General features: G+C 43.9%; 1 protein-coding gene across 1 annotated transcript; it reads right to left on the bottom strand.

Moving 5' to 3' along the window:
- Positions 1-7,769: 7,769 nt before the first annotated feature.
- Positions 7,770-11,197, bottom strand: LOC138875311 (uncharacterized). The gene is made up of 6 exons (XM_070154135.1): positions 10,777-11,197; positions 10,485-10,632; positions 9,861-9,949; positions 9,183-9,370; positions 8,173-8,454; positions 7,770-7,895 (listed from the first exon to the last, which is right to left on the bottom strand). The coding sequence occupies exons 1-6, from the start codon at positions 11,195-11,197 to the stop codon at positions 7,770-7,772; spliced, it is 1,254 nt and encodes a 417-aa protein (XP_070010236.1).
- Between the last annotated feature and the right edge of the window lie 952 nt (positions 11,198-12,149).

Genomic DNA, 12,149 nt, shown 5'->3' with positions numbered 1-12,149 from the left:
GGAGCGACCTTACTGATTGTTGTGGTGATCGGCATCTGGAATCCATCAAAGATTCGAGGTGTGGGATTGATTTGGTTCGTTAGTCCGAACCGCCCCATTAGCTTTGGTCTGACATCGTCGATATATTTGATCGAACCATCTTCACTCATGAACACATGTTTTATTTGAAATAGGTCAAATGAGGAAGGGGTTACCAATCGCGTTAATACGAGGTCGAGGCGAAGTCTCGGCGTCCCTTTCCTTGAATGCAAGGGTGTCCTTTAGGTATATTACCCGGACCCGTATTTCCCCGACAATGAGCCCTTTCACTCTATATTTTATGGATCTTTGAAGGGTGTCTCCGCCCCTTTACTATCGTGGCAATATGCCGTGTCTGGTCAGCTTCATTTTTCCTGATCTCCTTTCTCCCTTGGAGCTGGATCCGAGCCTGACCGCTCGATGATACTTGGTGGCGATCTCTATTGAATAGCAAAGTTGTCGTTCTTTTGATCCGATGACCGCACGCGCCTTGTGGTTCCTGTGCTGGCATTCCCGATTTTGCTTATGGTGATCACGATCTTTGGTATAGCAATGTTGAAATCGTACTCGGCTGGGCGGGGTTTCCCTGCTAGTTGTGCCTTGTTGAATCTGGTTCCATTGGAGGTTCCTCAAGGGTATTGTCCTCAGGCTATTTACCTATTTTTGTGAGGTAGGTTGCATCTCGAGTCGTTCATTCCATTCACAGCTCATGGACGATACCTCCATCCGTTTGGCATCAGCTTCTTTATCGGGAGTCTGCTTAGATATACCAAACCCGAGGAGGTTCCCGGACGGTTGTCCACGGCCCCGATTCATGGCCGGTGCCGGGTGTGGGCATACGACCAAACCTCGGTTAGGTATCTGATCAGGCTTTTCTTGAAATGTCCTGGAGTCGTCGGACATGCTTCGTTCAGGCCTCTGGTGAAGGCCTGTGTTGCTCGATCGTCCGAAATTGGGAGCGATCTCATTCGTCCTATTAGGGAATGGGGTGCAGCTTCCCGCGGTATTTCATTTCTTCTTCGTTTGGCCTCAGGTGTATCGGGCCCTCTCGGTACTGCTTTGACGGCATCGGCACATGCTTCTACAGAGGACCACGCTGGTATGGTAAGCGAGTCTGTAAGGTCAGGTGCCAGGAGGTGGCGCTACATCATGGATTCTTTCGAGAGAGTTTCTTCGAACTTCCTCAACAGATGGGCTCAAACTCATTATCTTGGAGGTCACTGCCTTTGAATAAGCTCGCGTAAGTGGTGGTGCGCCCGTAGAGATCTGAGGTCCTATCACACCTAGGGTTTTCGGCGTTCCGGATTTTTGTGAAGCGAGTTTCGAGACCGTTTCCTCGGGAGATGTTTGCTGTAAGAGCTTCCACTAACCTGATTCGATCATATCGAAGAGATTCCCAAGCATCCTCATTTGGCGGGGTCGGTTACCGATCCGTCGATACTTGATCTCTCGGGTACCAGCTCGGCGTAAGGAGGTGTCTCCGGCGCTACTGCGTTGGGAGTCTCTGGGCAATTTTGCAGCTGAGCGATAGCCAACTACCGTGCTTGTAAAATTTCAAAAATAACATGAAGATTAACTTCCTTTTCTACCCGGGCCGGGGTTTTTTGATCTTCCTGTCGGTCAATGCGCTGTATGCTGTCATCGGTGCGCGAGGCTTCGTAGACCTGTTGCACGCCTTGCAAGATCAGTGGCATTTTGGGAAGAAATTGAAGAGGAGATCAATGGGTAACAATTCTTTAACATTTTCTAGTTATATTCCATCAATCTATAATTAGTTTCATCATTTAGTTTGGGATTGGAGATGAAAATTGGAGAAAAGTTGAAGAAAGTTCTTAGACCTAAAATTCGAATGTCGATTGGGAATTTTACCTTAGATTTGGACAATTTTGGTATCCATGAACTCGTGAGAGTATGAGGATTCTAAAAATATAAATTTTACCCAATTTCGAGATGTGGGCCCGAGGGGCATTTTGGTCATTTTACCTAATTTCGTGTATTAGCTTAAAATTTCTTTGTAGAATCAGTTACTTGAAGTGTTATTTACATTATGAAATTGAATTGAATAGATTTGGGTCATTTGGAGTCGAGTACTCGTGGCAAGAACGTGGTTTCGAGTTGATTTTGAGCTGGTTCGAGGTAAGTGCCTTGTCTAACCTTGTGTGGGGGTCCTTCTCCTTAGAATTTGGTATATTTGGTAATTGAAATGCCTTGTACATGAGGTGACGAGTGCGTACTTGTGCTAATTGTTGGAAATTCTGTTTTCATTAAGTAATTACTAGTATGTTTCCTTTCCTGTTTTTATCACCTGCACTATTAAGTATGTTGTTAGCTTAGGGAAGCATGTCTAAGTGACTTAATTGATTTACCCGCTCAAACTGCCTTACCTGAATTCTGTGCAGCATGCTAGGATAGAATTACTTGTTTGCCTTAATATGAAATTTGCCATTTCTGAATATTTTTCCTGTTGTTGTTGTGCATTTACATTGGGACTACGCATGTGGGATTCCGGTAGCTCCCCCTTGTCTATTTATTTTGGGACTACAGATGTGGGATTACGGTGGATCCCCGTGCATAGTTATATCGAACTATGGGAATGCACCTGTTAGACTCCCCTAGTACTGGGTATTTACATTTGGGACTAAAGAATGGGATTTTGGTAGATCCCCACGCACTATGAGATGGACTACGGGATGGGATCCCGACAGATCCATTGGATATGTATATTTGGGACAACAGGATGGTATCCTGGGAGATCCCCGATTGTTATTTTGGTGATGAACTACATTTCTTTTTGTGTTTACCTTGCCTCTGTAATAGTTTTTGTCGCCCTTTATACCTTGTGTTACTTTTATTACTGTACTTATTTATACTGTTATGTTCTACACTATTGAAACTTATATTTTATTTAACCTCAGTAGGGCCCTGACCTTCCTCATCACTACCCGACCGAGGTTAGGCTTGGCACTTACTGAGTACCGATGTGGTGTACTCATGCCCTTTCTGCGCATGTTTTTCATGTGCAGATCCAGGTACCTTCACGCACACTTACCATCTTGAGGTTAGGTGACCATTCAGAGACTTCGACGTATGTCTGTCGCGTCCGCAGACCGAGGAGTCTCTCTCCATTCTCTCTTATAGTTACCGCTCTTCTGTATTTAGTTTGTTTTAGACTATTCTAGAGTTAGAGCACTATGTAGTGATCCTTAGCTTGTGATTTATGGGTTTTCGGGTCTTAGAGATCTGTATTGGTTTCTGAGAGTTAAATATTGTGTATGTTGAGAGGCACTTTTAAGAACAGTCTTATTACTCTAATTCTGTTTTAAATTGTTTTACTTCCGCAAATTGGTTTATTTTCCGCAATTTAGGCTTACCTAGTCGTAGGGACTAGATGCCATCACGATGGTTCATGGAGGGCAAATTGGGGTCGTGACAAGTTGGTATCAGAGCTCTAGGTTCATAGGATTCATGGATCACAAGCCAGTTTATTAGATTCTCATTGATCGATATGGAGACGTCTGTAGTTATCTACTAGAGGCTATGTAACTGTTAGGAAAATGCGATATTTTGACATCACAATTCTACACTTCTGTCTTCTATTCTCTCACAGATGGTGAGGACACATGCTACCCAAGATGATCAAGCACTCGGGCCCCCTACTACAGCCGTCAAAGGCCGGGGCTGGGGTATAGGCCGAGGACGCGCACGTGGTGTAGCCAGAGCACCTGCGCGAGCTACCGCTGAGGTACCACCAATAGTTCTAGCCGGAGTCCAGGCACCTGACACGCCTACTGCTACTACTACTCCAGCTCTTCAGGAGACTCTGGCACAGTTTATGAGCATGTACACCACTCTGGCTCAGGCAGGGTTGCTTCCCCTTGCTGCAGCTACGTATGTTTCTACTCCTGTAGTAGATTCTCTTGTTGTGGACCGTATTTATCGGTTGTGTTTGGTTGCTCTTAGTGGTTTTGAGACCAGAGCCGATTTATTGTTGCTCAGCATGGTAGATTTTGATATTATCTTGGGCTTGGATTTGTTGTAGCCCCATTATGCTATTCTTGATTGACACACCAGAACCGTGACACTGGCTATACCAGGCATGCCGCGTGTTGAGTGGAGGGGTACTTTAGATCACACTCCCAGTAGAGTTATTTCTTTTCTTAAAGCTCAACATATGGTTGAGAAGGGGTGTGACGTGTATTTAGCTTATGTGAGAGATGTCAATATTGATACCCCTCCAGTTGATTCAGTCCCAGTAGTACACGATTTTTCTAATATGTTTCCAACTGATCTTCCGGGCATGCCGCATGATAGAGATATTGATTTTAACTTTGATCTATTGTCGGGCACTCAGCCCATTTCTATTCTTCCATATTGTATGGCTCCTCCTGAGTTGAAGGAGTTGAAGGATCAGTTGTAGGAATTGTTTGATAAGGGTTTTATTGGCCCAGTGTATCACCTTGGGGCGCTCCTATCTTGTTTGTGAAGAAAAAGGATGTTTCTATGCGTATGTGTATTGATTATCGCCATTTGTACAAGGTCATAGTGAAGAACCATTATCCTTTGCCTCGTATTGATGATCTATTTGACTAGCTTCAGGGCGCACGAGTGTTTTCTAAGATTGACCTGCGCTCAGGTTACCATCAGTTTAAGATTCGGGAGCCAGATATCCCGAAGACTGCTTTCAGGACTCGGTATGGTCATTATGAGTTCCTTGTTATGTCATTTGGGCTGACCAATGCCCCAGCAGCCTTTGTGCACTTGATGCACAATGTGTTCCGGTCGTATCTTAACTCGCTCATCATTGTCTTTATTGATGATATTCTGGTGTATTCCCGGAGTCAGGAAGATCATGAGCAGCACCTGAGGACTGTGCTTCAGACTCTAAGAGAGAAGAAGTTATATGCTAAGTTCTCGAAATGGGAGTTTTGGTTGGATTCAATGGCATTCTTAGGCCACGTGGTATCGAGTGAGGTTATTCAAGTGGATCCGAAAAAGATAGAGGTCGTGTAGAGTTGGCCCAGGCCATCCTCAGCTACCGAGATTCGCAGTTTCCTTGGCTTGGCGGTCTACTACTATCATTTTGTGGAGGGATTTTCATGAATTGCAACACCTATGACCAGGTTAACCTAGAATGGTGGTCCGTTCCAATGGACAGAGGAGTGTGAGGAAAGCTTTCAGAAGCTCAAGATAGCTTTGACCACAGCCCCAATTTTGATACTACATGTCATGCCCCAACCTCGGGAGGCGCAACCGGCGCCCAATCGAGCAGCCCCCCAATTGAGCAAGCCTTATCAAACACTTCCTACCCAACTCGATACGAATAAGGAAACCATGCTTTCATTCATTTATTTAGACGAGGAATGAGGGTGCATTCTACAATGTTAGATCATTTTAAATCATAACATTAAACCGTCGATAAGTTCCAAGATTCCATGCAAATACACTTTAGCAAAAGCGAGAATTTCAATTACATCATAGATCGTAGACCATCCAACACACGTACATAACCCACACATATGTCAACGGAGCCTCTAAGGATGAAAAGACAAGTTATGACAATGCCGACAATAAGGCCCCGGCTATACCTCAAAAGTAGAAGTCTACAACAAAAGATGTGCAATATAACCCCTTGAAGGAGATAGGGGCTCACCAAGACTTCAAGAAGAAGGTCATCCTCTACGCGCGATCCGCACTATCTGCAATGGATCCACCTACATTCATTTAAAAATGTAGAGCCCCCGGAAAAAGGGACGTTAGTACCATTGAATAGTACTAGTATGTATAACTAAACACCATCTAGTTAGAAAGAACTTTCATACAAGAATATGAAATCACAAGTATAACTCAAGCTTTAAACGATCACCACCTTATCAAATAAAATAATCATACAACTTCCACATCATTTTTACATAGCTTTTAGTTTGGGGCATTTCACACTATTCATCATTGTTCACAATACCACCGCTATCTTGAGCGGAGTCCGATCTCGACCCGATCGGCTAGGTCGCCTGATTTGAGGCATATATTTCTATCACAATCTCATTTTCCCTTCCAGAATTCATTCACAATACCACCGCTATCTTGAGCGGAGTCCGATCTCGGCCCGATCGGCTAGGTCGCCTTTCCAGGGCATTGTTCCATTCGCATTAATCACTTCGTTTCACATATACCATTTCATAGGCACTTGGGGCCACAACTTATCACATTATCCTTGGCACTAGGCCGCATATTTACATCGTTCCCACATTTAATGTTAGATTTATAATTTAGGATAATAAGCGCACACAAGAGCAATTAAAATTGTAGGCATAGAGGAGACTTCACATGGATGGTGCAACATACGCAGCTTCAATTTCAATTTGAAGTCCAAGCATTTCGATACATAATTCATATCCTTTCCCTCTTCAAGTTTTAAAGACAACACGTTGATCATGTTGAGACACATTTTTCACGCATATAAAATTACAACATCAATTCATGTAAAATGACAAGCAATGCAACAATTCAGCTTTAATCTTACCATATTCACACAAACGCCGATAGAGCTCAATTTCTAAAAGATGGGGTTTTAGCCATACATACCTCAACCGAGATTTCCTTAATCCTATAATGTTCCGGAATGTTCCCACTTCAAACTATTTAAGCAATATAGCACAATTTAACTCATAATCAAGAAAATATCATAATCTTAGCTCTCTTGAGCATTTTACCGAGCATTTAGTGTTCATTAAGGCCTTATGGTTATTTTGTGCAAGATTACACTAGCCCATTACCCATGCCTCCTCTTTTATAATTCCTCATACTCTTCAAGAACACATGCATGCAATGCAAACCCCCTTATCCCCATGAATTACCTCACCAATGACCCTTTGTAGCTATGTGTAAAAATGAGAGCTGAGGTGATGAAGCCTTACCTCTTGGGATTAGGGTTTAGGTCCCTCACTTGATTATCTTCAATGATTTACCAAGGATTCGTGGAGTAATTTTGATGGGAAGCACTTCCCCTCTCTATCTCTCTCTCTCTCTAAAAGTGTCACGAAATGGGCTCAAAATGAGCTATTGCACAGGATATAACAACAGGGGGTCGGGTTTAAAATTTAGAAAATTAGAGCCCCGACTCGGATCTGTGATCGCATTTGCGATCGCAAATTGGACATGCGGCCCACATAATGGACCACAAAAATGCTCCCCAAGACCTGAACACACTGCCTGGGTATGTGGCAGAAATGCGGTCCGCATATCCGTTCTGCGGTTGCATAATGCACCGCAGAACTGCCCCTTAAAAATCCCAAGGAAATTATGCAACGACTTTGTAGCCCGCATATCGATTATGCGATCGCATAATTGGCCGCATAGTTGACATCGATTTGGCCAACACACATCCTCCCCCACTTAAGATCATTCATCCTCGAATGAGGATCAAGGTTCTCTTATTAGCAATCTCTTATGCAACCTTCTGATTTTTTTCTCAACCTAAATATACTATTAGTCTCCAAATTTGGCTAACTCCCTGAATTGCCGAAAATTTCGCCAGAGTTTCCTTTGTATCTGGGCCTTATCCACCTATCAGAGAGCCCCAGAAACACATCCTAACAGCAGGTACACATTCCATAGGCATAACATAACTCGTACAATACTAACCATGGCCGCATAGGCAACATATATATATAACCAAAACAGGACAATTTTACATAGATTAATTCAAAAGATAATAGTTCATAGGAGCTAAGTGCATAAAAGCTATTTTATGACTATTCAAACAAATGTGGGTACTTTTTCATTTCATCCTCGGCTTCCCAAGTGGCTTCCTCAACTTGCTGGTTCCACCATGACACTTTCACAGATGCAATTTCCTTATTTCTCAATTTCCAACTTGCCTATCAAGAACCGCAACTAGAACTTCTTCATATGATAGCTCTTAATTAAACTCAATAGTTTCAACTGGCACAATAGTGGACGAATCTCCTACTACCTTTCTCAACATAGACACATGGAAGACCGGATGTACCAATGACAACTCGGGTGGTAGCTCGAGCTTGTATGCCACCTGTCCAATCCTCTTAATGATTTTGTATGTCCGACATACCTCGGACTCAATTTTCCCTTCTTCCCAAACCGGATGATACCCTTCATAGGGGAAACCTTCAAAAATACCCAATCATCTTCCTTGAACTCTAAATCTCTACGACGAACATCCAAGTAAAACTTTTGGCGACTCTGAGCAGTTTTCAACCTCTCCTTAATAATCTTGACTTTCTCCATGGCCTGATGCACGAGGTCCGACACTATCAATTCCGCTTCTCCCACCTCGAACCATCCAATGGGAGAACTACATATCCTACCATACAATGCCTCAAATGGTTCCATCTGGATACTAGCATGGAAACTGTTGTTGTAAGCAAATTCTATGAGTGGCAAACGGTCATCCCAATTACCCTTGAAATCAAGAGTACAAGCATGTAACATGTCCTCAAGCGTCTGAATGGTCCGCTATGCTTGTCCGTCGGTTTGAGGGTGAAAAGTTATGCTAAGATTTATCTGCGTGCCAAAACCTTGCTGAAATTTCTTCCAAAAGTTGGCGGTGAACTGAGCCCCTCGATCGGAAATGATTGAGACTAGAGTACCATGCAACCTGACTATTCCCTTGATATACAACTGGGCATATTGTTCTGTTGTGTTGGTAGCTTTAACGAGCAAGAAGTGCGTTGATTTTGTGAGTCGATCCACGATTACCCAAATTGAGTCGAACTTGCATGGAGTGCGCGACAACCCTACCACAAAATCCATGTTAATCATCTCCCACTTCCATATTGGAATTTCTATGCTTTGAGCCAATCAACCGGGCCTTTGATGTTCGACCTTCACTTGCTGACAATTCGGACACTTTGCCACAAAGTTCGCCACATCCTTCTTCATGTTGTTCCACCAATAAATTTCCTTGAGATCATGGTACATTTCGTAGAACCTGGGTGCACGGAATACCTGGATGTATGAGTTTCTGCCATGATCCTTCCCCGAAGATCGTAAATATAAGGAACACATAGGCGGTCTTGGTATCGTAGGGTACCATCATCCATGCCAAGGGAAAAAGCTTTGGTCTTGTGTTTGTGAATCCCCTCTTTCAGTTGTACTAATAATGGATCATTGAATGGTTTTTGCTTCACCTTCGCCATAAGCGATGATTCAACCCTATTTTGCACAATTACCCCTCCTTCATTATAGTCCGCAAGGCGAACTCCTAAACTAGCCAACTGGTAAACCTCCCTAGCTAACGGCCTCTGACATGCCTCTAAATGAGCCAAACTTCCCATAGATTTTCGACTAAGAGTGTCTGCCACAACATTAGCCTTTCCTGGGTGATAGAGAATATCAATGTCATAGTCCTTGAGTAACTCTAGCCATCTTATTTGGCTCAAATTCAACTCCTTCTGCTTGAAAATATGTTGAAGGCTCTTGTGGTCCGTGAATATATCCACATGGACCCCATATAGATAATGTCGCCAAATCTTTAGTGCAAACACCACTTCCACAAGCTCTAAGGCATGAGTTAGATAGTTCTTTTCATGATTCTTGAGTTGCCTAGAAGCGTAGGCTATTACTTGTCGTGCTGCATTAATACGCACCGAGCCCGATCCTGGAAGAATCGCAATACACCACAAATTCCTCTATACCCTCCGACAGGATTAGTACCGATGTTGTAGTCAATCTTGATTTTAATTCATGGAAGCTCTTCTCACAAGTGTCTGACCACTAGAACTTAACTTCTTTCTGGGTCAATTTATTCAATGGAGAGGCAAGAGTAGAAAACCCCTCCACAAATCTCCTGTAGTACCCAGCCAAACCCAAGAAACTGCAAATCTCCATTGGAGTGGTAAGTCTAGGCCAATTCTTCACTGTTGTAATCTTTTGAGGGTCAACCATAATTCCTTCCCTGGAAACAACATGACCCAAGAACGCGGCAGATTCAAGCTAAAATTCACATTTTTAAAATTTTGCATACAATTGATGTTGCTGAAGAATCTGCAAAACTGCCCTGAGATGGTCATATAGTCCTCCCAACTTCGGGAATACACAAGAATATCGTCAATGAATACTATCACAAAGGAGTCTAGAAAAGGCTTGAAGACTCGATTCATAAGATCCATGAAAGTTGCCAGGGCATTTGTTAGCCCAAAGGACATCACCATAAATTCAAAGTGCCCATACCGAATTCTAAAAGCCGTCTTTGGAATATCCTGCTCCTTTATCTTCAATTGATGATACCCGGACCGCAAGTCAATCTTTGAGAAACACGTAGCACCTTGAAGTTGATCAAACAACTCATCTATTCTTAGTAGAGGGTATTTATTTTTGATTGTGACTTTGTTGAGTTGCCGGTAGTCAATACACATCCGCAGAGACCCATCCTTCTTCCTTACAAACAGGATCGGTGCACCCACAGTGATACGCTCGGCCAGATGAAACACTTTTCTAGCAAATCCTTTAATTGTTCCTTTAGCTCTTTCAATTCTGTCGGTGCCATTCTGTATGGTGGAATTGATATAGGCTGCATGACTGGCATCACATCGATCCCAAAATCAATCTCCCTGTATGGTGGAATCCTAGGGAGCTCATCTGGAAAGACATTCAAAAATTCATTCACAACTGGTACAGACTCAAGGCTAAGCGCCTCGGCATTGGTGTTTGAAACCCGAACTAAATGATATATACACCCCTTCCTGATAATCTTTGCGGCCTTAAGGTAGGAAATAAACTTGCCTCTAGGCACTACATTATCTCCCTCCCATTCAATAGCGGGCTCATTAGGAAATTCAAGCCTCATAGTTCTAGTCCGACAATCAAGCTTGGAAAAACATGAATAAAGCCAATTCATTCCCATTATTACATCAAAATCCACCATTCCCAATTCAATAAAATCGGCCATGGTATCCCTACCACACACCGTGACAACACAACTTCTATAAACTTGAGTAGCCAAAATTGACTCACTAACCGAAGTAGACACCGAGAATGGTTCATGAAGTTTCTCTGGTTCTTTCCCAAATTCCATAGCAACAAAAGGGGTAACATATGATAGGGTGGAACCTAGGTGAATAAGTGCATACGCATCATGAGACTGGACAGTCAGAATACCTGTAACAACATCTGGGGAAGCCTCTGTAGTCTGGCGTCCACTCATAGCATAGAACCGGCTGGGTCCTTTTGAACTCTGCGCATCACCCCTAGCTGCACCATGTCGTGCAGGTGCTAGGGTACCTCGAGATGGAGAGCAGGCTGAAGATGTAGCAACTGCTAGGCTGGCTGGTTGTGCTATGCCCCTACCTGCTCCCTAGCGGGACACGCGACAATGCCTCTAAATATGGCCCCTCATCCCACATCCATAACATACGGGCAACTCCATGTAGCAAATCCCCGAGTGCATTTTCCCGCACCTGGGGCACGGGGACCTCTGCTGCTGCTGGAACCTCTCTCTTGACCGACCCCGCTGATGGGATCCCCTGTTGCCCTGACCGAGCCTGAAATGACTCCACTGCTGCTGGCTAGGCCTTGATGGCGGTGCACTACCTGAAGACTGTGCAACAGACTGGGAAGGCCTTGATGATCCTCCCCTGAAAGCTGATCTTTCCCCACCTAGTGACTCTCTCATGTTGCCCGTAGATCGGGCCTCGCTGTTACCCTTTTTCTCCATTCTGTTCTTCAATTTACGGTTCTCTGTGGCCTGAGCAAACACCACTATCTTCCCATAATTCATGTCAGGATTCAATGCAGTTGTAGAAGCCTCATTAATAGTCAATGAATTAAGGCCCTGAACACACCCGCGCACCCTGGCCTCCTTTGTGGGAAACATATGAATGGCATACTTGGACAAGCGAGCAAACTCCATGTGTTACTACCACACACTTTTGTTACCTTGCTTCAAATTTTCAAACTCTGCTGCACGGGTTGCCCTTGTCTCAGCAGGCAGGAAATGATCTATAAAGGCATCAGCAAACTCGCTCCACCTCACCGGAGGGCGCCCTTCCTCTCGGGAATCTTCCCACAACTCAAACCATGAATAGGACACCCCTTTCAAACGGTAGGCAGCCAACTATACTCCCTCCGTCTTAGTTGCACGCATAACCCTGAGGGTC

Source organism: Nicotiana sylvestris, chromosome 8 (assembly GCF_000393655.2).
Source record: "Nicotiana sylvestris chromosome 8, ASM39365v2, whole genome shotgun sequence".
Lineage (NCBI taxonomy): Eukaryota > Viridiplantae > Streptophyta > Magnoliopsida > Solanales > Solanaceae > Nicotiana > Nicotiana sylvestris.
This window is presented reverse-complemented; position numbering and strand designations above follow the sequence as displayed.

Bases quoted from the DNA above. Each gene is read 5' to 3' on its own strand.
- LOC138875311 (XM_070154135.1), bottom strand. From the start codon at position 11,197: ATGAGTGGACGCCAGACTACAGAGGCTTCCCCAGATGTTGTTACAGGT. The intron at 8,455-9,182 runs GTGAAGCAAAAA...CTTGATTTCAAG, and splicing joins AATCATCGCTTATGGCGAAG to GGTAATTGGGATGACCGTTT. The intron at 7,896-8,172 runs GTATTTTTGAAG...GGTTCTTGATAG, and splicing joins AGTTCAAGGAAGATGATTGG to GCAAGTTGGAAATTGAGAAA.